Genomic DNA, 27,798 nt, shown 5'->3' with positions numbered 1-27,798 from the left:
AGGCCGGACTCTCACCCACCCCGGCCCCGCGCTTCCCCTGCGTCTTCGCGGCCTCCCTCCAGCGCTTGTGGAGGGAGGAGGAAGGGCGAGCCTGGGGAAGAGGCGGGGATACGGGGAGGGAGCCAATGGGGGGAGGAGGGGCTGGAGTTGGGGCGGGGCGGGGGGTGGGGGGCGCGAGCACTTCTGGGCTCTGGAGCATTTCCTTGTTTGTCCAGTGTCCCGACTGCACATCGGTCGGGACGTGGGACAAACAAGGAAATATCGGGACAGTCCCGATAAAATTGGGACGTCTGGTCACCCTAGCAGCCTCACTAGGAAGGAGAGACAGGCTTGGGGAGGCCTGTGTGACCCCTACTGTCTGCCCCATGCCACAGAGAAGACAGAGATTTACCTTCCCATCCAACACCACTACCAAGTCCTTGTGCTCTGGATAAACCCAGATCTGTTTCCCCTTATTCACCCCCACTCTGGCACTTCGAGTGCAGTAGGTGAGGGCCTGTAAGGATTCTAAAAATTAATACTGGCCACTCCAGGCTGGTATTAAACTCCCAAGGTTATAGCTTTTCTCTGACCTTGGATGGTCAGAGATGCTGCCACCACCACTTTTTAGAACCCAGGAAGGCGCACTTGGGAATTCCTTCCTGTCAGGTACCATCAAGCTCTTTCACACACACACCCCCTCTGGGGAAGAGCTGAGAAAGAAAACAAAGGAAACCTGCAGTTGCCAACAGCTAATTAAACAACATATGCACAAACCTCTTAGGACACAAAAACCCAATCCTGTTCTTAAAAAAGGTAAATTTTATTAAAAACAAAAAGAAAGAAAATACATCTGGAACTTAGTCTTTTCGCTAGGTCTTAAAAAACAATTACAAAAATTAAGCATCAAAATAGCTCTCTTGAGGTTCAGCATAAAGGTTACAAGCAAAACAAAAGCATTTGGGGGTTAGCACAGAGGAGTCCACATGCCAATAAGCAATAAAAGAAAATACAGGTCTGTCGCATCTTAGGCGCATTTAACATGTGCGAATTCAGCTTTATGCGGTCGGCAAAAACAAAACAAAAAAAAAGAGAAAAATAACAATTTAAATACTGTTTCTGTAGTGCGGGCGATTCCGCCCGCCATTACACTCAATGTAATTTTGACTATACGCAATTTTCGCTTTAGGCACTGACTGCGGAACGTAACCCCAGCGTAAGATGAGACAGACCTGTAACCCCAATTGCATCTTCCTAGACATTCCTGATCTACCTACATATCTGGGGTTCATGAGTAGTTCTAGGTATGATTTGATGATTTTTCATACCTGGTTTAAAGCTTTTTACAGCATAGTTTCAGTCCTATCCCTACTTAGTCCCCTCTCTCCAGAGAACAGCAACAGACAGAGAAAGGGGAAGTTTTCCCCCAATTTTAAAAAGTTCTACACCTCCCATTGGCTCTTTTGGTCAGGTGCCCATTCCCTCCTTTTTACCTATGGGCTTTTTTTAACCTTTTACAGGTAAAGCAAGTAGAGAACAGTTACTAACAGGGATTTTATAGCTAACTGGCTAGCTGGGTGTCCATAAAAGGGAGCCCCCGCGCTTCATTTATCACAACTACAAAATTCTTGTGCTCTGTATAAACCCAGATCTGTTTCCCCTTATTCATCTCCCCACTCCCCAGGTTGTTTGCTGTAGTTGCTTTTCCCTGCTCTGGCTCTGTCCTTCCCCCCATTCAATTTCCATGAGTCTTGCCAAACTCTCAATCTATTCACCCTAATTTTTTGGCCTATATTTCTCTCCTGCAAACCAAGAGTAAATCAATGCCACAAAAAGACATCCAGTGGAGGGGCAGAGTCAATTCCTGTATTGATAGCAAGGTACCAAAGGACCACGTACAATACAGTAGAAGTAAGAGAAGGTTACTCACCCTGTGCAGTAACTGAGGTTCTTTGAGATGGTTGTCCCTGTGGGCACTCCACTTTAGGTGATTCTCTGCTCCTGCACTTGTAATTGTAGATTTTTAGTAACAGTGCCTGGTTGGGTCACACATGCATGGTCTTCATCTTGCACCGCCTCAGACCGTTATGTAGCGCTGTGTGACCAACCCTCCCTAGATTCCTTCTCTACTGCAGAGCCTCTAGTGCGAAAAAACTCCAAAGTAGAGGAGAGGAAGGAGAGTAGTGAAGCACCCACAGGAACAAGCATCTCGAAGAACCTCAGTTACTGCACAAGATGAGTAATCTTCTCTTCTTCATTGAGGAGTGTCCCTGTGGGTGCTCCACTTTAGGTGACTGTACAGCAGTGCCCCTCTGTGGAAGGGAGGGGCTTTGGCGTTGCATGGCAGTTGATAAAACTGTAAGTCCAAGTACAACATCTGATGCCAAGTGTTGCTCTATGGCATAGTGTTGTGTGAACGTATGGACTGTTGCCCAGATGGCCGCTTTGCAGATGTCCATTATAGGCACATTATTGAGGAAGGCTATTGAGGTTGACAGTGTTCTGATAGAATGAGTGTGGGTCCCTGGTTGGGGTTGTATCTGATGATGGCAATAGCAAAAGTCAATGCAGCCGGGGATCCATTTTGACAGCCTTTGTTTGGGTCTGGTATCTCCCTTAGATCGTTCTTTGATGGAAGAAATAACTTTGGTGACTTTCTGAAAGACTTTGTCCTCTCAGTGTAAAAAGCTAGTGCCCTATGGGTGTCTAGGGTATGAAGTGTTGCTTCTTGTTTGTTCCCATGAATTTTGGGGGGAAACGATGGGAGATGAATGGGATGAGTCAAATGACCAATTAAACTATTTTAGGTAGAAACTTGGGGTGTGGTCATAGGGTAACTTTATTTTTGAAAAATATTGTGTATGGGGGATGTGCCATGAAGCCCTCCAGTTCTCCCACTCGTTGGGTGGATGTGATAGTGACAAGGAAGGCCGCCTTCATCAAGAGGTAGAGAAGTGAGCATGTTGCTAATGGTTCAAAAGGGGGCCCCATAAGGCATTGCAGCACCAGATTGAGGTCCCATGATGGAGTGGGGGCTCGTATTTCTGCATAGAGGTTACAAAGACCCTAGAGAGAATGTTTAATGGTAGGGTGGGCGAACATTGAGAACTCGTCCACTTTGTGGTGGAATGCTGTGACTGCCCAAGGTGTACTCTGATGGAGTTCATCGAGAAACCCAATTTCTTGAGTTCCACTATGTAATCCAATACCACTGTTAAAGGAGAGGTAGTTGCCATTGTTTATCTATACTGCCATCATATATAGAATCTCTTCCATTTGTGAAGGTAGATATACTACGTAGTAGACCTTCTGCTGTTTAAAAGAATGTCCCTTATCTCCTCCTAACAGTCATTTCATTGTCTTGGAACCATGGAGTAGCCATGCCTTCAGGTGGAGTCTTGCTAGGTTCGGCTGGTAGACCCAGACCACACCCAGAGACAGGACATAAGGTAGAAGTGGAAGAGTGTGTGGTGGCACACAGCCATCTTCAGGAGGTAAGGAAACCATGTTTGCCTTGGCCACATGGAGGCTATCAAGATGACTTTGGAGTTGTTGGTTCTTATCTTGTGTATGATCCTGGCTAGGAGAGAGGTTGGAGGGAAAGCATATAGTAGATGTGTATCCCATCTGAGGAGAAAAGCATCACCGAGAGATCATGGTCTCAGTCCCACTCTGGAGGAGAAGTAAGGGCACTTGGCTGGTTTGTAGCAAAGATCTATAGTTGGGAACCCCTAGCATCTGAATATGTTCTGAAGTACCCTGGTGTTCATTTCCCACTCATGGTCCTGGGAAAATTTTCTGCTCAGTGCATCTGCTGTGGTGTTTTGACATCCTGGTAGGTAAGAGGTTGAGATGTCGATGTAGCGGATGCACCAATTCCATAGTTGCATCGCTTCTGTGCACAGGGAGTGTGACTGTGCCCCTCCTTGGTGTTTTATAAAAAACATACAAGTAGCATTGTCTGTCAGCACTTTTATAGCCTTGTCCTTGATCAAAGGTAGGAGGTGTGAACATATATTGTGGACTGCAGATGAATTCCAGTCTCTGCATGGATGTGAATGTTGATTTTTGTTTGTTTATCTGTAGACTCAGCTGTGTCTTTTGACTGAGCTACTGTCTTTTGGATAGTCCCATCATTGAAATATGGATTGTGAGACTCTGTTGTTCAGTTCCCATTCGTGATACTGGGGAAATTGTCTGCTCAATATGTCTACTGTCGTGTTCTGGTAACTGGGGAGGTAGGATGCTGAAATGTGTATGTTGTGGTTTATGCATCAATTCCAAAACTTTATGGCCTTTGTGCATAGGGAGTGAGAGCGGGATCCTCCCTGTCAATTTATATAGAACATGCAAGTGATGTTTTCGGTCATCATGTGTAGTGTTTCGTTCTTTATCAATGGGAGGAAGTGAAGACAGGCGTTGTGAACCGCGCATAGTTTGAGGAGGTTGATGTGTAATTGAGTCTGCATAGAAGACCATCTCCCTTGAATTGTATGCTGATCCAGGTGGGTGCCCCAGCCAATCAAGGCATATGTTGTAATTAGCATGGCTGCTGGATCCTGGTGAAAGAGGACCCCTGTACATACATTGTCTGGTTGAGTCCACCAGTGTAGGAATTCCTTGATTTTTGGTGGCATTGTGAGGCTCCTGTTCAAGCTGTGTTTGTTTGGTACATACACAGAATGTAATCAGCCTTGTAGTGCAGTCGTGCGTGTCCTACAACGAAAGTGGTGGCCACCATATGACTCAATAGCTCTAAGCAGGTATGTTACAATATCTGTGGCCTGTTCATGACTACTGAGATAAGGTTGGTCAGTGTCATGAATCTGTTAAATCGGTAATGATGCCCTGGCCTCTATGGCGTCTAGGTGGGCTCTGATGAAGTCCAGTTGTTGTACCGGAAATAGGATTGATTTTTATTCATTTATCTGTAACCCTAATGATGTCGATTGTTTCTGATCAAGTGGGGCCTTTGAGTAGGCAGTCGTCCAGATATGGAAATATTATAATCCCTTGTTTGTGCAAATGTGTTGCCACTACCACAAGGGTTTGAGAAGATTCTCGGTGCAATGGAAAGGCCAAATGGTAGAACTCTGTATTGGTAGTGATCACTTCCCACTGTGAACCGGAGGAACCTTCTGTGAGCAGGATGTATGGTGATGTGGAAGTAGGTGTAGGGTTGAGAACCAGTCCCCCCTTTCCAGTGCTGGTATTACTGTGGTCATTGTGACCATCTTGAATCTGGGGCTCGTACAAACTTGTTGAACTTTCTGAGATCTAGAATGGGTCTCCATCCTCCGTTTTTCTTCTGGGTTAAGAAGTAATAGGAGTAGAATCCCCTCCCCTTGTGTAGGAACTAGTTCCACGGCACCTAACTGTAGAAGATGGTTTACTTTTTGTTGTAGTAGATGCTCATGAGAAAGGTCCCTGAAGAGGGATGGGGAGGGCAGTAAGGTGTGTGGGCAGGAGGTGAAAGGGATGGCATAGCCTGATCTTATGATCTCTAAAACTCATTGGTTCATAGTGACTGATGCCCAGACATGGTAAAAAAGGAGTAATCGGTGGCCAAAGACCTGTTTAGTATTCGCGCTGTCAAGTGAGGGAGATCATTCAGACCCTCAACCAAATTTTTAAAATTGTTGGTTGACTGATGTGGATTATGACGTAGAGGACTGGGTTTGAAATGCTCTATGTCTCTGTGACCTTTGTCTGTGCCTTTAGGGGCCGTATAGTCATTGCTGTTTGTGTGGGAACAAGGTGTCTCTGCTGCGTTGATATGGCTGGTAATGTCTCTGTTTCATCGCAGGTGTATATATCCCGAGTGTATGGAGAGTCACTTGGGAATCTTTCATCAAGGGGAGGATCTCGTTGGTTTTGGCAGAGAAAAGTTTTTCTCTGTAGAATGGAAGATCTTCCACTTTTACTTAAGAACATAACATAAGAACGGCCATACTGGGTCAGACCAAAGGTCCATCTAGCCCAGTATCCTGTCTTCCAACAGTGGCCAATGCCAGGTGCTTCAGAAGGAATGAACAGAACAGGTAATCATCAAGTGATCCATCTCCTGTCACCCATTCCCAGCTTCTGGCAAACAGAGGCTAGGGACACCATCCCTGCCAATCCTGGCTAATACCACTGATGGACCTATCCTCCATGAATTTGTCTATTTGGACATCTTTCAGAATTCCTGAGGATTGCAGCCATGATGTCCTGCACATTACCATGCCTTGACCTCTCCCTGTGTGGACTGGGAGGCTTAGGATACTGTTGGCAATACTGGATCCCAGTAAGGCCACTGTGGTGGAAATGGCATAGGTGGCGGCATCCATACCATCCTTGAGTTTCAGCTCTGGAGTGGTATTCCTGGTGTTCTGGTGGACCTGGTCTGGTAGCTGTGTGGATAGGCAAGGAGTGATAGAAGGAGTAGATTTCCCCTTCATCATCATCATCCTCATCGCTGGATAAAGGAGGAGCTGATCTGGGCGGTGTGATATGTTGGCACAGTACCATATGTGATGGAGTAAGGTCGGTGCTGAGGAGACCAGAACTTTATGGCAGAGAAACTGCTGCAGTACCAAGAACATCAGTACCGAGGAGGATGTTGTTGGCAATACCAATGCCTTTACCGCAGTTGTCAGTGCCGGGCATAGACTATAGTGCCGCATGTTTGAGCGGCTCCGGCAATACCAAGGTAGGGAAGGTAGGTTTCCCTTTTTGCCTTTTTCCGAGCCAACCCGTTTAAGATCTTTTGCTTGCGCAATAGCCATGGTACCAGATGGTCCTGCTACTTCCAAGGTGGATGGCTCTCGGTGCAGTTGGTACTGACGTGGTCTGACAGGTCGGGAAATCTCTCTTTTTGGCAGGTTCTTGTGATAGTGATGTGAGAGCCCGTTTCTTTGTTGCCTTTTGGGGGGAGGTGCTCCTTCCTCTGAGAGGGTAGTGGGGAACCTCTTTCCAACACTGTCATTGGAGATTGTTGTCCAAGAAGGGTCTGTGATCCAGGACTGGATGCCGGGCACAGAGACTTCTCCATCATGATGAGTTTTAACTGTAGGTCTCTTGCCTTCCTGGCATAGGCTTTTAAATTGTGGCAGTGGGAGCACTTTTGTGAAATCCGTGTCTCACCAAGAGAGCGGACACACTGTGAATGCCTGTCCAAGACCGTGATTGACAGCCAGCAAGTAAGATAACATTTAAACCCCAGGGAACTGACCAGGCCGCTTAGAATAGGGTTTCTCCCGGGAGGGAGAGTAACTATACTATGCTAAAGGGTATACTAATAACTAGAACTAAAACTCCTAAGATAAGAATCTTTTGTTAAGAAAAGAAAAATAAATGGGGAAGAGGTAGAGTAGTTAACTATGAACTAACTAATTAACTGGGTTATGAACTGGTACCCTAAAGTTAGAACTAGACTAAAGAGAAAGTTCAGAGGCGCTGCCAAGTACTCCATCTCAAGCTGAGGGCAGCAGAGAAGGAACGGAGGGCGCAGGGATTTGGTCGCACAATGCTATGTAACCGCCAGAAGTGGTGCGAGATGGGGAAAGTGCATGCGTGACCCAACCAGGTACTTCTACCAAAAATCTCCAATTACAAGCACAGGGGCAGGAGCAGAGGAAGCTCCCTAAAAGGAGGGAGGCAGTGGTGCCTGAACTGTGGCCCTGCTCCCCATGCCATCCCTTCCTCTGAGGCCCACTCCTACGCTGCCCCTTCTCCCTGAGCCCCTGCCCTCGTGCCACCCATTCCCCAAGGCCCCACCCCTGTGCTGCCTCTTCCCCTGAGGCCCTGCTCACGCGCTGCCTCTTCTTCCCAAGACCCCGCCCCCCCGCTCGCTCCTCTCCGCTCCCCTCCCCCTCACAACTGGTAAAAAGTGCCCTCCCACTTTTAAAAATGATGGGGCCATGGTCTCCAAACCCCCCATTGTGGCGCTCCTGCACAGGGGCGCAGATTCACCTAAAGTGGAGCACTTACAGGGACACTCCTCAAAGAAGAACCGGGGGATCATATGAGTTCTCCAAATCTTTGTACGATTGATCCTGAAGGGCATTTCCAAAAAGGTGAGATCCTGGGTAGAGTCCCCACCACCTCAATACTGAGAACTGGCAGAGCTCAGCCAGCTGCAGGACAACCCTCCCCCCCACAAGCCCCCCCACACCATTCTTATTCTGAAGGCTCAAACAAGAGGTCACTACCTCTCCGGCTTATGAGTTTTCTTCTAGGCTCCTACAATTCAGGCTAAGTTCCAAGTCAGCTTTAAAGAGGAGACCTGATTTAAGAGACCATCCCCTCCTCCCTCTCCTATTTCCCCAGCCCCATGTCTGCTTTCAGAAGACCTGAAATGCTCCCCAGGCTTGGACTGGCCTCTCATTAGCATTCAACCAGGAGATAACAGGAAACAGCTTCTTCCTCTCATAAAACAAAGGCACGAGAGGTGCAAGAGGCAGACCATTCTCACGAGTTTAGGAATAAGTGTATTTTTGTTTCATTAGACGTGAGCACAGCCCCTTAGATCTAGCCAAGAGGTGACGGCTGAGTTTGACATTATTCTGTTAACATTGTCTGAGGAGGGCTTAGAAAAATGCTGCCTTCAGAAAGGAGCTTTAGATTATGTTGGGATTAATGAGAGTTCCCCATACGACTCAGATTGGTGGATAAACACAGAAACAATTGTAATCATGCACCGCTGTTAGTTTTAGAGCTCCAAGTTCATTGTGAAGCTATTGTAATGTACATGGCTAGGGCCTCTGATGTCTGCTTACAAAGAGTCACTCTGCCCTCCTTCTCCATGCAACAATGTGAAATAGACCAAGAGAAAAGGTGTTATACTACCACCTCACTCTCTTCTGGTCCCTCTGCACTGGTATGAGGGGCTCAGTCTCTGCACTGCTCTGGGCCAATAATCCCACAACTACTGTACCAGGATCAACGGTGACTCTGGCTCTCCATCTGCCATCTTTTCATGCCTGTGGGAGTCAGCTGCTGCTCTATGGCCCTGAGATTGTAGGAAGAGGACTGAGGGGAGGGAGGGGCCCTGGATAGCTTTGGGATGCTTCAAAGGACAATGGTTTTAGGAGGATATTTCTTGGAACAGATGTGAAACCAAATACTTGCCATCACAGCAGTCCTCCATCTACTCAAAAAGGGAAACGTAACAGTGGGATTCACCTCCCTTCACCACATCAAGCCCTGCTTCTTTCCAAATTCCTATGATACAGGGCAGATCATGTTTCCTGCTAATCCTCCTTTGGCAGCGCTGTAGGAAGGGAGCACTATGGGCAGGGCAGAAAGAGGTGCTCACAGAATGTCATAACCATTGGTGGCACAGGCTGTGCGCAGGTTGGAGGGTTCTGCTGGGGAAGCTTTGGTCTATGTGGAAGATGCTGGGGTTCTGACCACTGCTCCCTTTAAGCAGTCCAGTAAGTTTATCAGATAGCTAGCCTGTTCTGAAAGGATTTATGGGGATGTGTTCGCATTACTATATTCCTGTGCTAGGGTTAGTGGTGAGGTGTCATCAGAAGCAGTTCGCTGGTGCCATGAGGTATTTCACACCCTGAGCAGCCAGGCCAGTCTGAAGCAGAGATCACTCGAGGTGCTCATTTGAAGTTACTTTTCAAAGTCAAGACCACATGTGCAGTCAGTCACAGAAACAAGAGAGAGCTAGAAGGGTGGCAATGAAGAGTGGAATTAACGGGATTAGTTGTATGGAGGAGAGGAATCAGCGACAGTGTGTGGAAACCCGAGTGAGTCCTATTCCCAGCTGCTACTGCTGAAGGATTTGGACAGATTCAGCTGGTCTCACCACACTGACTGTAACTGTAGCCAAGATTCCCCGGGGGCTGTGTTATCAACATAAAAATAAATACATTGGTGTTCAACAACCCACCGCCTCCTCAGGCTGCAGAGAAGCCTGAAAGAAGCTGAGGGATCCTGGACAAGGGCAGCAGCTGGGAATCCCACCTTACTGCAGCAAATGCCCAAGTGACTGATACAGGCTGTGCACACTGTCCCGATTTTTAGCTGTTTGTCCCGTGTCCCGACCAATATTTCGCTCCGCCGGCTTTTTTTTTTTTTTACTCTGCCGGCAGCACTTGGCTTTATTTTTTCCTTTTTTTTTTCTTTTCCGCCAGCAGCACTTGGCTTTTTTTTTTTTTTTTGCTCCACCAGTGGACGCCCCCACCCCCATGTGTCCCAATATTTTCTTCCTCTCATCTGGTCACCCTAGTGCACACTAGCCTCACCATTTATGCTACATTTCCTATCCTTGTCCTCTATGGTCCCAAGGAACTGGGACCCACTACCTAGTGATACAAGAATCTCCCACCTCCAGGACAGTTTCTGTATCTATACCTGGGCACATAATGTGAAATAATTTTTAAATTAATCTGCATCTGTTTTGTTCACACCCTTTTTGTATTTGTCTGAAAGCTTTTCACTAGCACAAATGCTAGTGTAAAGTGAATTTTAAGCTTGCACATTTGAATACCTGAGGAAAGCAATTTTTAAACTAATTTTCCCTGAATATGCACACAAGAAACTGGATGATAAGGTGACACTTAATCAATCAGGGAGCAGATAAAGTGCCATGTGTGACTTATGTGGCCAACCCCTACTAAGCAACTCAACTCCAATTTCATATTGCTCAGTGGTTTGAGCATTGGCCTGCTAAACCCAGGGTTGTGAATTCAATCCTTGAGAGTGCCACTTAGGGATCTGGGGCAAAATCAGTACTTCGTCCTGCTAGTGAAGGCAGGGGGCTGGACTCGATGAGTCGGGGTCCCTTCCATTTCTATGAGATAGGTATATCTCCATATATTAAGCCATAAATGAAATTCATGGGAAATGTCATCAAATAATTCTGGATAATAAAAAAAAAAAACCCTGAGAAAATCACCATCTGCATATTGATTTTCTGCAAACTGAAAAATTCTGGGGCTGAGCTAGACTGATCACTGACTCTGAAGAATCAAACAACAATAGTCACTAAATGTTCCTTCTCTCACAACCAGCCAGCAAGAAGACTCCATCCACTCTTCTAAAACACTTGGCCATAGTGATTCACGCATTCTTCACCTTCAGGCTAGACAGCTGTACTTTTCTCTTCCTCAACCTAAAGAAGAAATTTATGAAGAAACTACTGATAATGTACTGGATAGCAGTCTGTCTCCTAAATGGATTAGGCCCAAGACAGCATATCATGCCAGTACTCCTCAACCAGCATTAGCTCCCCATGCACTTAGGGATCCAATTCAAAGCCCTCAGCGAGATGGGTGCATTTTATCTCAAAGACTGACTGTCCTTCAGGAGTCCCCTCCCCTGCAGCTGGATACCTCTGGGGCACAGATATTCACAGCTGGAGCCAGATGATTTTCTATAGTAGATAGATAATTAACACCATTGGACAACCTTCTGGTAGAATTATCTAAGCCCAGATACAGATGTGAGTCACAGAAGGCAGAGTTTTCTCCTCAGCTGGCCTGAGACCCTGGGGCACCCTCCCAAAGGAGATCAGGAAGAGTCCTTCCCTTTCAACTTCAGGCTGCACTGTAACACTCACTTCTTCCCTACAGCATTTCCCAAAGAACCAGAATCAAAGGAAACTAGACTATATGTCAGAGCCCAAGTTTTAACCTAGACCAGGGGAAAGAAGTGACATTTGTGCCTGAATCAGGAGCCATGAGTACCCCTAAAGTAGGACAGAAAACCAACTACTCTTTACTTCTCCCAACCCAGCTGTTCTCAATGTAGTTTTAATTCCCTCTTGGCAGCCACTTCTTGCTAACATCACCAATCTAAGAGTTAGCAGAATAATACTCTGTGGTTATTAACCAGCCTGACTGATAAATGTGCAACTTCTGTCAGAATTGGAGCTGGACATACCTCTGCTCTGGTTTTATACAACACTGAGTTTTGTTTGTAACTCTTCGTATTATTATTGTGTTATATAAATTTATGTCAAGACACTCAGAGCCCTAGATGGTTGTTCTTTGGTTTGGAGCTTTTACAATAAAAATAAGTCAAATAAAACTCTCTTTCTCAGACACTCTCAGGTTGGGGGCAGCAGGACAGAAACATGAGGAGAAGAGATGAAGGGGAAACCACCAACATCCCACTGGGATAGAAATGGATCATGGGTGACTCCCATTTGACCCCTAAAACCGATCAGCTTAGTAGGTGTCCCTGCAGCATCCCCTCCATCAGGCATACACTGAGCATCATGTTGAAATGAAGGGTAAATTGCCCTTTCAGATCTCTTCTGTATTGAGACTCTTGCTTCTGATTAAGTATCTGCAAAACCTCTCTCAGTAATAGAGAAGCTGGCCAGGAACTGCTATTATGGTCTTATAATAGTACCCTTCACCCTCTCTCCTTCTCCCTGAAACTTCTGCCTTGTGTTGCCACTTTCAGCATGGATGAATAATGAATAAAGAAGTGTGTAACTTTGTAGCCGGCTGGAGACTTTCCTCAGTGCTGCAGTGCTACCTGCCTCCTTGCCTGTATTCAGATGCTAAAAATTCCAGGGGGGAAAAGAGGTACCTTTTACACCAGGGAAACCTCTTTTTCTCAAGATAGGCACAGAACAATTTATAATTTCAGTACTGTGTCTCTACAAAGGAGTGGAAAGTAAAACATTAAGATATGGCAAAGAGTGTGCCCCACATGCCTGATATTGTTAGTTTCTTTAATGGAAACCATTACTGAATGAACAGGCCCTTAGAGATGACTGGCTCAGATTGAGTAACAAACTGACTAGCCAATAGCCTTGTGGCTTCATCATCTGGACACAGCCAGCTTGAACACTGTGCCTGCCACAAAGGCCATTCCTGGAATTGAACAGACCCACCATAAACTTCAGCACAGGCCATTCACTCAGCAAGCAACAGCCAGGCAGCCTCAGGAGGTGGGATTGCTCTTCTTAATCCTGGCTGATTACTTTGCTAGCACATATTGTGTTGTTAAATTCCACTAGGGAGAAAATAGCAGAGGAATAGTTTTCTCTAGGGACCCTCAGTCTAAGGCAGGGTGAATCTAAACCTGGTTCATATAGAGGGACTAGATTTTCTCCAGTGGAACTGGTAATGTAGTAATGGTTGCCCATATGGTCTGATTTTCAGAGTTGGGAGGCACCCACTACTTCCATTAAAGTCAATGTGGAGGGGGAGGGGGGAGAGAAGCAAGTTGCGGATGTAGAACACCTGAGAAAATCAGATGAACTAGAGGTTAAGATTCCTAATCTGAATTTGTTGCTTGGCTCAGAACCTTGGGTAGTGTTGTCACAGCAGAAGTGACACTCACCTTGCTCTCTGATCTACCACCATCACGAGTTCAAGTCAGGCTCACAGCATCCATAAAAAACAGTTACTCACCTTTTGTAACTGTTCTTTGAGATGTGTTGCTCATGTCCATTTCATTGTAGGTGTGAGTGCTCGCCACATGCACCAGTGCCGGAAGTTTATACTCTCAGTGGTATCCGTAGGGGACCGGCTTTGGCGCCCTCTGGAATAGTGAGCATATGTGCCGGTATAAGGGCACCACCAGCCCCCTCCCTCCCTCAGTTCCTTCTTGCCGGAACTCCGACAGAGGGAAAGGAGGGTGGATCATGGAATGGACATGAGCAATATATCTAGAAGAACAACAGTTACGAAAGGTGAGTAACCGTTTTTGATTTGAGTGCTTGCTCAATGTCCATTCGATTGTAGATGACTCCCAAGCAGTACCTTCGGAGGCGGGTAGGAGTTCACAGATGTGTCGATTGCAAAGCTCTGCCAAATCCAGCATCATCCCTGGCTTGCCATCACCCAGATGATGTAACGCATAGCATCACCCAGATGACGTAATGCATAGCATTATACGTGGTAATGTGTACCGATGACCACGTCACGGCTTTACAGATGTCCTGGATGGGGACATGGGCCAGGAAGGCAGCCGAAGATGCCTGATCCCTCGTAGAGTGAGCCTTCACTATCAGTGGAGGCACAGGCTGCATCAACTCGTAACAAGTACGGATGTAGATGGTGATCCAATTCGAAATCCTCTGAGAGGACACCAGAAGGCCCTTCATCCTGTCAGCTAACGTGATAAAGAGCTGAGTCGATCTGCGGAAGGGCCTGGTGCGCTCCAGATAGAAAGCCAGGGTGTGCCTGACATCTAGAGTGTGCAGACACCTCTCCTCATTGGTCGTGTAAGGCTTTGGACACAACACCGGGAGGAAGACATTCTGTGACACCACCTTTGGCAGGAAGGCTGGATGGGGCGGCAGATGCACCTTGTCCTTGTAGAATACTGTATACGGGGGCTCTGAAGTGAGGGCTTTAATCTCGAACAGTCGCCTCGCCAAGGTAATGGCTACAAGGAATGTGACCTTCCATGACAGTTGCAAGAGAGCAAAAGGTGAGAGGCTCGAAAGGAGAACTGGTGAGACTGGAGAGGACCAGGTTGAGATCCCATTGGGGAACCGGATCTCATAAGAACATAAGAATGGCCCTTCTGGATCAGACCAAAGGTCCATCTAGCCCAGTATCCTGTCTTCCGACAGTAGCCAGTGCCAGGTGCCCCAGACGGAATGAACAGAACAGGTAATCATCAAGTGATCCATCCCCTGTCACTCATTCACAGTTTCTGGCAAACAGAAACTAGGGACACCATTCCTGCCCTTCCTGGCTAACAGTCATTGATGGACCTATCCTCCAGGAATTTATCTAGTTCTTTTTTTGAACCCTGTTATGGTCTTGGCCTTCACAACATCCTCTGGCAAGGAGTTCCACAGGTTGACTCTGCATTGTGTGAAGAAATACTTCCTTTTATTTGTTTTAAACCTGCTGCCTATTAATTTCATTTGGTGACCCCTAGTTCTTGTGTTATGAGAAGTAGTAAACAATACTTCCTTATCTACTTTCTCTACACCAGTCATGATTTTATAGCCCTCAAATCATATCTCCCCTTAGCTGTCTCTTTTCCAAGCTGAAAAGTCCCAGTCTTATTAATCTTTCCTCATACGGAAGCCGTTCCATACCCCTAATAATTTTTGTTGCCCTTTTCTGAACCTTTTCCAATTCCAATATATCTTTTTTGAGATGGGGTGACCACATCTGCACATAGTATTCAAGATGTGGGTGTACCATGGATTTATATAGAAGCAACACGATATTTTCTGTCCTATTTTCTATCCCCTTCTTAATTATTCCCAGCATTCTATTCATTTTTTTGCCTGTTGCTGCACATTGAGTGGAAGTTTTCAGAGAACTATCCACAATGACTCCAAGATCTCTTTCTTGAGTGGTAACAGCTAATTTAGACCCCATCATTTTATATGTATAGTTAGGATTATGCTTTCCGATGTGCGTTTCTTTACATTTATCAACATTAAATTTCATCTGCCATTTTGTTGCCCAGTCACCCAGTTTTGAGAAATCCTTTTGTAGCTCTTCGCAGTCTGCCTGGGTCTTAACTATCTTTAGTAATTTTGTATCATCTGCAAATTTTGTCACCGGGAGCGCGGGGACCATCCATGATGCTCTGGTGACTGACGACCGGCATTGAGGCTCTGGCGACCGGTGTTGGGGCAGTGGTAACTGGCAAGGCTCCGAGGATCGGTGCCGGAACTCCTGAGAGCGCCAAGGAGGCTCTGGTGAGCAGTGCCTGCCAGGTGACTGTTGCAAGAGTTCCGGGAACCGATGGTGTGCCTCTGCAGCCTGGTATTGTGGGTCAGGTGACTAGCGTCGGGATCCCAGGGATTGGTGCCTGGAGCCCGGCGATCTGTGCTGGGAATTCGTCAACTGGTTGCGGGTCTGTGCAGCTCTGGAGGTTGCTGGCATGGCACTGGAGAGTGAGATGGGGCCGGGGTATGGTGCCACGGGGTGAATTATGTAGGGGTGCCATTAAAGACTTTCACCTTGAAACAGATGGGAGGAAGGGGTCCTTGGGCCTCTCTTCCCAAGGAGTAGGCGGCATGGGGAGGGAGAAGATGTCTTTTGCCACTTGAAAGGCTTCTGGGGTGGATGGCACCATGAGGTACCGCGTGCCTCTACCACTCCCCAGAGTAGGAGACAGATTATGGGGCGGGCTAGGTTTAACCAGTGAGGCTGCTGCCTGACTGGGTTCCAGAGATGGCAAGGTAGTCTGAGCCAGTCTAGGCTCCACTTCTCCTTTATCCTTGCCCTTACGGATGCCCAGGAAGCGCCCCCTTCTCACGTGTTTCTTATGCCTTTTGGCTGGTATTGGCAATGGAGATTGGTGCTGAGAGAAATTCAGTGCCGGGGGGCACTTCTCGTCAATGCCGAGGTACTTAGTACTGAGTCCGAATGTGCCGGCTCCAAGGCTGGTGCCAGTGCTGACTCCATGAGGAGCATGTGCAGACTAATGTCTCTTTCTTGCTTGGTCTGGGGCTTGAACCCCTTGCAAATGCGACACTTTTCGTGAATGTGGGATTCACCCAGACATTTTAAACAGCTTGTGTGGATCGCTGATTGACATGGGCTTCTTACAGCGATTGCAAGGCTTGATGCCCAAGGAGCAGGGCATGCCCCATCTCTGGCTAAGTCCCTCAGGGGACTAGCTACCATTAAGGTATACTAAACTATTGAGAACTGCTAACTATCAGCTAACTACAACTATTTACAAAGAAAATAGGTCAAAGAACCACTGAAAGGAAACCACTTGTTAGAGCAAGGGGAGTGTTCCAGCACCAACACTGGCGGAAAGAAGGAACTCAGGGAGGGAGGGAGGGGGCCAGCGGCACCCTTATACCAGCACATATGCACGCCACTCCAAAGGGCGCCAGAGCCAGTCCCCTATGGATACCACTGAGGGTAAAAACTTCCAGCACCGGTGCAGTGGCGAGCACACATCCCTACAATGGAATGGACATGAGCAAGCACTCAAAGAAGAACTAGTATTTTCTTACACCTGCAGTACCACCTGCAAGTGGATTCTTATCTGAGCAGATTGGTTGCCAGCTTCTATAGTGCCTGTATTTCTCACTTTCACAAAACCTCAGACTCACCTTCTCTTGGGTTACCTGCCTCTCTCACTCTTCTTCTCTTTGCTGAGACCCAAAATCTACTACCCCCAGCAAGGCAATCAGAGTTACCTCTGAGGACAGAGGAAGAAGTATGGGCTGGGAGTCCAAAGGTGGCTGCTGTTACCTTAAACTGGCCCTGCCTGCACTGTCTTTCTCTTTCTCTGCCCTACAACTGTGCCACTGGATCTGGAACGGCTGGAAAAAGATTTGGATCTGGCGAATATAAGCTGGGGGCCAACTTCCAAAGGACCTGGAAAATGGAAAAGATGGCTTAGCTTGGGCTGTTCCTCCCTCCTTCTGCACAGAAGCCTCCCCACTACTTTACCCTCACATCCCTTATGCTAACAACCATCAGAAGGCAGCAATAGCCCAGTGGGTATGTCTGGAACAACAGGGACCCAAACAGCTTTTCCATGTGTCTCTGTTTATGGTAGTGTGACTGCAGACCCATCCTGCCCCAAGGGATTACAACATACCCAGAGACATACATTGGGACAGACACGTGAAAGAGGCTTAGAGCCTCTGTTTTAAATCTTGGTCCCAATATCATCAATGGGAGTTTTTTACATTGACTTCCATTGAGCCAGGATTTCACTCTCTGTATGTGGGTGTCTGGCTGGCCTTCTCAGACAAGTGTGCCTCTTTCACCCCATCTTATAGATTAGAAAGGGCTGGACTCATCCAGGAGCAGTCTCTACAACCGAGCAGTAAAGGAGGAGGGAGATGCAGCTCTAAACCTTGCATAGATACTACCACATAATCAAATGGGCAGAAGGATCTCTCCACTGGCTTCTTTGATAGCCTTTTCCAACTCAAAAGTCAGTCAAAGCCCTGCCCACTAGGGAGCAGGACCAATCCCCGGGTGCTCCATGAGTTTGTCCAAGTAATTCTCTTCTGAACCTATTTGTCCCAGTGGATGTGGTTGTGCTGCTTCCCAATTCACTACCCTGAAGGTTTCCATGTCAGGACCTAATAAACTGAGTTTGAATGAGCCAAGCAGAGAGTGAATCCTCCTTCTGACACTTCAGAATCCATATGGAACTTTCAGGCTGAGAGACGGAAGGGAGGGTATTTTGCCTGCATCCTCCCTTGCTGACCTGGGGCTGTGCATGGAACTGCCCTGTTTAATCTCTTGCCTTTCCAGGTTACTATCCATTCTACTTCTAGGACGAGTCCCTCAGAACAACCTCCCTTCTCTCTTGCCCAGAGTCATGCCATGTTGTATCTGACCTTGACTGCATGCTCCTCAGGGCAGGGCCCAGGTCTCCAGTCTCTCTAGTCAGTGCCAGGCACATGTAGGGCACTACTCATAAGTGAAATGATAACCAAACCTTATGATGAGAGAAACAAGGGCTACAGAACAAAGAAGGTACTGGGTTGCAGAGGGAGAGGAGGAAAAATGGCTTAGTCCCTCAGGCACCTGGAAAAGGGGGGCCTAAAGTTGAACTGGGCAAAGTATCTTCCCCTCACATTTCCAAGAGCAACAATCACTTCTCTCCAGTTATTCTGCTCACTGAAATAGCACACACTACTCTTGGAGCTGTAACACCTTTCTTCCGGGGCAAGGAGAAGGCTTTAAGTGGCTTACCCAGCAAGTCATGCTTCCATTAGCCCTCCCTCAAGCTCTGTTGCTCGAGCTTATCCAACAGGCTCTGGCCTAAATTCTTCATTTCAGATTCAGAGAGGCAGGTTTGCCCTGGGTCAGCTAGCCACATCCTGCAGGAAAGGACTAAGATTTCTACCTCATGTGTTCACTTCAACTTGAACACTCCCAGTACGAATGGTTACATCCCTCCCTTAAAGGGAATCTCACAATTACCAAGGGATCCATACTATCTAGCTTACATTTCCTACAGTTCTAGACTGTTGCTGTCTATTGTCCCTCTACTGACAATTCCCCTCACATGTGCTCTGCATTAATTCCGGGAAGATGCTCACAGAAATAGGAAGGGGTTGCTGCCCGCAGTTACAGTAGACACGAACAGGATCAACAGAAGGAGATACTTTCAGCAGTGGCCAGAGGGGAGTCGGAGAATACATTGCAGGTAGAGGGTTTGCTTCCTGCAAGGCTGAAGACTGTAGGGTAGCAATGGCGGGAGCTCTGGAGGGAGCAACCGAGAGAAGAACAGTGCTCAACGGACTGGCATGTTCATTCAGGATCGCATAAATCAGTTTGGTCAGATCATAGGCACTGAGTTTTCTTTTTCCCTAGGGGTGCTCCACTCCTACTTTGCCCCAAGACCCTGCCCTCACTCCACCCTCCCCTGAGGCCCCACCCTCACCCCGCCTCTTCCTGCCCCCACTCCGCCCCTCCCTCAAGGCTCCACCCTCACTCCTCCTCTTTCTGCCCCTGCTCCGCCCCTCCCAAGGCCCCGCCCTCGCTCTGCCTCTTCCCACCCTTGCTCCAACCCCCCCCTGAGGCCCTGCTTGCCCACCGCTCGCTGCTTTCCACCCCTCGCAAGTGCCTCCCTCAGTCGCTTCAACAGCTGATGGGTGGCAGCTGCCCGAACAGCTGTGGCTAGTGGGTGCGAAGTACCCACTATTTTTTTCCCTTGTGTCAGATTCTGAGGACTGGGCTTTTAATCTGTAGTCCTATATATATCACGGCCCCAATACTCTGCAGCAAACGGGTCTTGAATTGTGCAAACTAGAACAGGGTTCTCAAACTGGGGGTCAGGACCCCTCAGGGGGTCGCGAGGTTATTACATGGGGTCGCAAGCTGTCAGCCTCCACCCCAAACCCTGCTTTGCATCCAGCATTTATAATGGTGTTAAATATATTTAAAAGTGTTTTTAATTTATAAGGGGGGGTCGCACTCAGAGGCTTGCTATGTGAAAGGGGTCACCAGTACAAAAGTTTGAGAACTACTGAACTAGAAATTCTGCAGCAACTACATATACATTAAAATAGAGAAACTGTGTTATTTATTTTCATGTTGAATCCCATTTTACAGTGTCCCCACCCACATTATCAGGTCTGAGAGGGCTGCAGATTTTTCTGTTAACTGTTGTAAAAACTGCTGGTAGTAAAGCTGGAGGTTTTGGCAGGTGGTAAAGCGTGGGAGGCAATTTGGAATTGTACAAGAATTGCATTAGCTGGATGTTTTTGCTAAAGGATCAGCAATGAAATTGTTAATGTTAATATTGGAAATGTCATCCTTAAATTTCAGAGCTAACCCCCCACTAGAGATGAATGGGGCAGGTCACTTCTTTTTGAGCTATTGTTTCAGGCTGTGCAGACTCAGGCAGAAATCACTGCATCAGAGACACTCAGGTCATGTTCTCATGGTTTTCTCAGCAACCATAAGGGCTACAAATATAATTTTTTAAAAATTAAAGCTCAGATTCTGGAGCTCAATTCTGCTGCAAATTCCATGGCTGCAGCATCACAGAATACACAGGGCCTTGGCAATAACATCACATACAGTTTTGGTTCATCTAAACCAACAACATATCTGTTCTGCAGACACTTTTGAAGCAATGGAAAAAGATCAGGTTCTTGTTCCCTAGACACCAGTCCCAGAGGAACCTCTTTGAATTAAGCAGTCATGAACCAGAGAAGTAAGAAAATTAGAGAAGGCAAATCCATAGGACATACCTAGAGTAACCCTTTCTGGACAGAGAGGCTTTATTGCAAGACAGAAAAATAAAAGTAAAAAATGCCCTGGCCTTTTAAAGGCCAAACAGAAACAGCAGACTGTCCCCTTTGCCAAAGCTAAAAGCAAAGGTGGCTCATTTTAGCCAAGCTCTCCTTTCAACCATATTTCTAGCGATCCTTCATCTCCAACTCTCCTTGCCAGACTCAGCCCCAGCTCCCCCTCGGTAAGTCCTTCTTACGATGTCCCAGGAGGAATTAATTCCACCCTCAGATGGCCCCAGGGCTGCTACTTGCAAACCACTGCACTCAAGGTAAGAAACTGTGTCTTTTTCTCTAGCCAAAGGGTTGGCCCCTTCCCTGCCAACTCCTGGAGATCAATACAGTCCATCATTCCATTCCTTTACCCTTCTCTCCTTGTCTGTGGGACCTGCACTCACCTGTGGATTTTGTGCTTGGCTCACAGGATGCTGCACTGCTAAGGCTGTTCTGGAATCCATTCAGCTGCCCTTCTGTAGAAGTTACCCTGGCAGATAAAAGCACTGGATTAGAACGAGATCAGCATGGAAAGGCCAGGCCAGTGAGAGACACTAAGTCATATAGGCCACTGGGGCTCAGAGATGGGAGCCACAAAACACTACCTGAACGTGGAACGAAATGGGCAGTGCAAGCAGGAAGCTCAAAAAAGGTAGAAGGGAGATAAGTGAGCCCACAGGCACCTGCAAGAGCCACTCCGTCTATATGCCTCAAACAGCTGTTTGTCCTGAGTGCCCCTGTGCCTGGCTCTGAGAGAAGTAGATGGAAAGTGAAGGAAAAAGCATTTGGTTCTGAGCTGCCAAGTCACAAAACACACTTAATATTACTATGGGTCCATACTATTCAGTGCTCTGAAGCAGAAAAGAAAAAAACAGTTACTCACCTTTTTGTAATTGTTGCTCTTCGAGATGTGTTGTTCACGTCCATTCCAATCAGGTGTGTGCGCGCCACGTGCATAGTCGTCGGAAACTTTTCCCTTAGCAGCTCCCGTCGGGTTGGCTAGGGAGCCCCCTGGAGTGGCGCCTTCATGGTGCTCAATATATGACCCTGCCGATCTGACTCCCCCTTCAGTTCCTTCTTGCCGCCTACTCCGACAGAGGGGAAGGAGGTAGGGTATTGGAATGGACATGAACACCACATCTCAAAGAACAACACTTACAAGAAGGAGAGTAACCATTTTTTCTTCTTTGAGTGTTTGTTCACATTGATTCCAATCAGGTGACTCCCAAGCTCTCCCCTGGAAGTGAGGTTGGAGTTAAGGAACCACTGATTGGAGAACTGCCCTGCCAAAAGCTGCGTCCTCTCTGGCATGCTGTGTGATGGCATAGTGGGTAGTAAACATGTGCATGGATGACCAGGTCGCCATTCTGCAGATCTCCTGGATGAGCACCTGGGCCAGGAAAGCTGTGGATGAGGCTTGAGCCCACGTCAAATGCGCTGTAATAGGTGGAGCTGGAACCTTGGCGAAGTCGTAGCAAGTACGGATGCAGTCCATGATCCATGACGAAATGTGCTGTGAGGAGACTGGAAGCCATTTTATCCTATCTGTCACTGCTATGAACAGTTGATTCGATTTCCTGAAAGGTTTCGTGCGCTCAATGTAGAATGCTAGCGCTCTCCGGATGTCTAGCGAATGAAGTCTCTGCTCCCGCGAATTGACATGCGGCTTGGGATAGAAGACTGGTAGAAAAATGTCTTGTCCAATATGGAATTGAGATACTACCTTGGGCAAGAAGGCTGGGTGAGGCCTGAGCTGCACCTTGTCCTTATGGAAGACCATGGGGGGTGGAGGTCAGTGCTTTTAACTCGGACACCCTCCTGGCTGAAGTGATGGCAACCAGGAACGCTACCTTCCACGAGAGATACAGAAGGGAGCATGTAGCCAGTGGTTCAAACAGGGTTCCCATTAGTCTGGAGAGAACCAGACTGAGATCAAGTGGGTATAGGTGGTCGAGAATGTGGGTATAGTATTTCCAAACTCTTTAGGAAACAGCCCACCATGGAGTTGGGGAATACAGAGCGCCCCGACTTTCCCGGGTGAAACACCGAGATGGCTGCAAGGTGTACCCTGATGGATGATCCTGCCAGCCTTTGCTGTTTCAGATGTAGTAGGTATTCCAGGATGAGTGGTATAGATGTCTGAAGCGGAGATGTGTGACGCTGCTCACACCAGCACAAGAAGCTTTTCCACTTAGCTAGATAAGTGGCCCTAGTGGTAGGTTTCCTGCTACCAAGCAACACCTCCTTCACCGAATCTGAGCATTGGAGATCCGTTGGGTTTAACTATGAAGCTTCCAAGCCATGAGACGAAGGGATTGGAGGTCTGGGTGAAGGAGGCGACCTTGGTCTTGTGTAATCAGATCTGGGTAAAGTGGTAGTGCTATCGGGGTGTCCACCGACATCTCCAGAAGCATGGAGGACCAATGTTGTCGTGGCCATGTCAGGGCCAGCATGATCACGTCTGCTCTGTCTCTGCGGATCTTGAGCAGCACCTTGTGAACGAGTGGGACTGGTGGGAAGGCGTACATGAGGTGGTCCCCCCAAGGAGGCAGGAATGCGTCCGAGATGGAGCCCGGACTGTGTTTCTAGAAGGAGCAGAATGTTGGACACTTCCTGTTGCTCCTGGTGGTGAATAGGTCCACCTGGGGAAAACCCCACCTTTGGAAGATGGAATGTGAGACGTCCAGGCGGCCTGACCACTCGTGGTTGAGAAACAACCTGTTGAGACAGTCTGCAATCTCGTTCTGCAGGCCTGGGAGATCATTTACCTGGAGGTGTCCTGAGTGGGCTATACAGAAATCCCAAAGCTGGAGAGCTTCATGACAGAAAGGGGAGGAGTGGGCTCTGCCCTCTTTGTTTATGTAAAACATGGCGGTGGTATTGTAGGTCAACACCCCCATGCACTGACCTTGAAGTCTGTCCTTGAAGGTCTGGAAGGCTAGTCTCACCGCTCTGAGCGCCTTTATATTGATGTGGAGCAGGATCTTGGACTGCAACCACCTGCCCTGCATCTGTAGATCTCCAAGGTGGGCCCCCCCAACCCAGGTCTGATGCATCCATTACCAAGGTCATGGATGGCTGAGGAGCGCTGAACCGAGTCTAGCAGCACTGCCCCAATAAATTCTATTCTTTGGGTTGGTGACAGCGTTGACTTGTCCATGTCGAGGAGGAGACCCAGTCTCTGGAAGGTATTTGTGACTAACCGGACTTGGGACTCCACCTGCTCCCTGGAACCCGCCCTCAGCAGCCAATCATCGAGGTAGGGATACACCTGTACCTGCCTCTTTTGGAGAAAGGTCGCAACCACCGACATGCACTTGGTGAACACTCAGGGGGCCGTCGATAAACTGAATAGGAGCACCGTGAACTGGTAGTGCTTGTGATTGACCACAAACGTCAGGAAATGTCTGTGGGCCGGATGAATGGCTATGTGGAAATACGCATCTTTCATGTTGAGGGTGGCGTACCAGTCCCCCGGATCCAGGGAAGGAATGATCGAACTCAGGGAGACCATGCGGAACTTCAACTTTACCATAAACTGGTTGAGTCCTCGCAGGTCTAAGATGGGTCTGAGACCCCCCCTTTGTTTTGGGGATTAGGAAGTAATGGGTGTAGAACCCCTTGCCCCATAGCTCCTGAGGAACCTCCTCCACTGCCCCTAAGGCGAGAAGCGATTGCACCTCCTGTACAAGGAGTTGCTCATGAGAAGGGTCCCTGAAGAGGGATGGGGAAGGGGGCTGGGAGGGTGGGGAAGAGCAGAATTGGAGAGAATATCCCACCTCTACCGTGCGAAGGACCCAACAGTCCGATGTTGTAAGGGACTACGTACGGTAGAAGTGGAATACAGTTCAGAAAGCAGGGAGAAGGCTCCGGTATGAAGTCTGTCCTCAGGCGTCCCCTCAAAACCCTTGTTTGGATCCCGACTCTGGCTTAGTCAGGCCCTGGCCCTGGATTGATGACTGGTTAGATGGCCTTTGCCTATTGTTCCTGCCCTTACAGCGGTAGGGGTCCTGACTTGGGTGGGGTTGATATTGCCTCTGCTGCTGCTGGGGTTGAGGTTTGAAAGGTTTTCTCTGGGTAGCAGACGTATGCATCCCCAGAGACTTCATTGTTGCTCTTGAATCTTTGAGGCTATGGAGTCTCGAGTCTGTCTGGTCTGAAAACAGCCCTGTGCCGTCAAAGGGAAGGTCCTGCAGGGTCTGTTAGACCTTTGGGGGAAGACCTGAAGCCTGGAGCCAGGAGGTTCTCCTCATGACCACCCCTGAGGAGATGGTTCGTGCAGCCGAGTCGGCCGCGTCAAGGGAGGCCTGAAGGGACATCCTGGCCTCCTCCTTCCCCTCCTCAACCAACACTGAGAACTCCACTCTTGACTCCGCAAGGAGCATCTCTTTGTATTTGGACATAGCGTCCCAAGAGTTAAAGTTATACCTACTGAGGATAGCCTGCTGGTTGGCTATCCTCAGCTGAAGGCCCCCAGCAGCATACACTTTCCTGCCAAAGAGGTCTATACGTTTGGCCTCCTTAGCCTTGGGGGCTGGTGCCTGTTGCCCTGGCGCTCTTTTTCATTTACCGCTGAGACCACCAAGGAGCATGGGTGTGGGTGAGAGAATAAAAACTCGTATCCCTTGTAGGGGACAAAGTATTTTCTCTCCACACCCCTGGTGGTGGGCGGAATGGAGGCTGGAGACTGCCACAGGGTCTTGTTGTTATTCTGAATTGTTTTAATTATTGGCAGTGCCACTCTGGAAGGACTCTCTGGAGCGAAGATGTCCCCCATTGTGTCCTCTGATTTGGTTGCCTCCTCTGCCTGTATTACGGACTATGTGGTGGAGTAGGTCCTCGTGAGCCCTGTGGTCAATGGTTGGAGGACCTGAGGCTGACGCTCCTGCCACCGCCTCATCAGGCGAGGATCATGATGAGGCAATCGGGGTTACAGGGTCCTCATGGCCCTCAGCTGTCCTGGTTGTTCCTGGGCTGTGCTAGGTTCCCCTGTTGTTCCAGCCCAATCAGGGTGTCCTGGGCTACAGGTGGCACTGGACCCGCATCCCCCGACTGCTCTGCAGTTTGAGGGGGCAGTCTGGTGAGGGCCACTTCCGTTGCCCGAGGGACAGGTCTATTCCTCGGTGAGTGGGAGGGGTGATGTCCTGAGGCCATAGACCTGGAAGCCCTTGAAGGGGTACCCTGGGCCTGGTGGTAAGCTCAGGGGGTCCAGAAGGGTCATTGTGCGGGGGATAGCCACTGCAGCTGCCATGCTGTTTTGACTTATCTCCAGAGCTTCCCAGACCTATGCCTACTGCGCCTTGAATAAAACGATTTGGACTTGGAGTCCGAGGAACCCGAGGGCGACGACCAAGGTGGTGCTGACGACCCCTGTGCTGGTGGCCGGTGCTGTGAAGAAGAGGTTGGGGATCGGTGTCACAACGACATGTCAAGGATGGGAACTGGCTGTCCCTCGAATGAGACTGGTGCCGCACCCCGGTGCCGTGGGATGGTGCCAATCCTCTGAGGGGTCCTAGATCAGCACTGACCCCTCAATGTCGAAGATGTAGATCTCCTCTCCCCTGGTGCCATGCAAACTTGTACCGTGGGTGGTGCTGGGGAGTGGTGTTGTGGGGATGCGGATCAGGAACGGTGCTGGGAATGGTGCAGGTCTGGGGACAAGGAGCAGCACATCAACGCAGGCTTGTCTCTAGATGGTACCAATCTAGGTGGTGCCAGAGGCTTCTCTCTGATGGTTGAGGCACCATAATTTCAATGAGGTCCTTAGCAGCCTCAAAAAGTGTCCGGGGTGCAGAGTGGCTCCAACACCTCCACCAGGCACTGCCCCGCAGAAGAGCCACTAAGTGCCGGACTCAACGGTGCCTGCTGCTTGGTGGCTGAGTCTTTCCTTTGGAGCAGCAGAGCATCCCCTGATGATCTCGCAGCCCCCTGAGGAGAGCGCCCTCTGTCTGTCTTCTTATGCCTCTTGTGTGGCCCCAGAGATGTGGAGCGGTGCCGGGGATTTCTGGTTCCGAGGGTCTCTCTCGCCAGAGTCCTTCATTGGCACCAAGTTGCAGACCGATGCCGGGGCACTCTGCACCGACGAACTTGGGCCTGGGGCTGGGCGGTCTGGTGCTGCAGGATAGAGTGCGGCTTCCATCAATAGTTGTTTTAAACAGAAGTCCCGCTCCTTCTTGGTTCTAGGTTTGAAATCCTTACAAATCTTAGAGTGCTCTGACTGATACGCCTCCTCTAAGCACCTAAGGCACGAGTCATGGGGATCACTATTGGGCATAGGCTTCCAGCAAACACCGCAAGATTTAAACCCCTGGGCTTGCAGCATGCCTTGCAGCCCAAGGCGGGGTGATGGGATACAAATGATCCCAGTTACCAATCACTACTACTACCTATACTAACAACACTAACCACTAAAACTACAAAGAACTAGGCACTAGGCTAAGGGAGCACTTGCAAGCAAGTGAACGCAGTTCTAACACTGCCACGAATGGTACGAAGGAACTGAAGGGGGGTTGGGTCGGCAGGATCATATATTGAGCGCCATGAAGGCGCCACTCCATGGGGCTTCATAGCCGACCCGACGGGAGCTGCTAAGGGAAAAGTTTCTGACAACCGTGCACACGGCGCGGACACACCTGATTGGAATCGACGTGAACAAGCACTTGAAGAAGAACATCTTTGTTAAGCCATTTAGTAGGACACTACTGCACACAGGGAGGGAGGTTGCAGAGAGGACTGTGTTCAAAGCTAAGCTCAGGATCTCACACGCTGACCCCAGCTGGAGAAGCACACAGAGTCACTGAGCTGTAAGCTGAGAGCCACACACAAGAAGAATCCAATCCTTCCTCACTTCATAAAGCAGATGCCTCTGCAGGCCCATCTGCAGTTAGTACAAAAGTTTGGGGCAAAAAGAGAATAAATCCTCCTTGGGCTTTGTGCAGTTCAACTGTGTTTCCTTTATCAGGGGAGTATCACTCTCATAGTGAGATTAGCACTTTCTCCTGCTTGAAAATGGATTAACTCACTGAGGACTCTAGGTCAAACTAGATGATCATAATCGTCCATTCTGGCCTTAAAATCTATGAATCTATTCCCTTCTCATTGCTCCTCCCTCTCTCCCTGATCCCTCCTGACTCCCTCTCCTGGCTCTCTGGCTCTATCCTTTCTGACTACTT

At 48.5% G+C, this 27,798-nt stretch overlaps 1 protein-coding gene across 3 annotated transcripts in view; it reads right to left on the bottom strand.

Moving 5' to 3' along the window:
* TTLL5 (tubulin tyrosine ligase like 5) overlaps positions 1–27,798 on the bottom strand; it is a 207,869-nt gene that overhangs the window by 3,529 nt on the left and 176,542 nt on the right. For 2 of the 3 annotated variants that reach the window (XM_054027918.1, XM_054027920.1), the window contains one exon: positions 21,031–21,116. The exons of the other annotated variant lie outside the window; for it this stretch is intronic. In XM_054027918.1, the coding sequence (XP_053883893.1) occupies positions 21,031–21,116 (86 nt within the window). The remainder of the gene's footprint in view (positions 1–21,030; positions 21,117–27,798) is intronic. 3 annotated transcript variants of the gene reach the window in all.

This window comes from Malaclemys terrapin, chromosome 4 (genome assembly GCF_027887155.1).
Source record: "Malaclemys terrapin pileata isolate rMalTer1 chromosome 4, rMalTer1.hap1, whole genome shotgun sequence".
Lineage (NCBI taxonomy): Eukaryota > Metazoa > Chordata > Testudines > Emydidae > Malaclemys > Malaclemys terrapin.
Note: the sequence above shows the minus strand (reverse complement) of the source record. Positions and strands in the feature narration are given on the sequence as shown.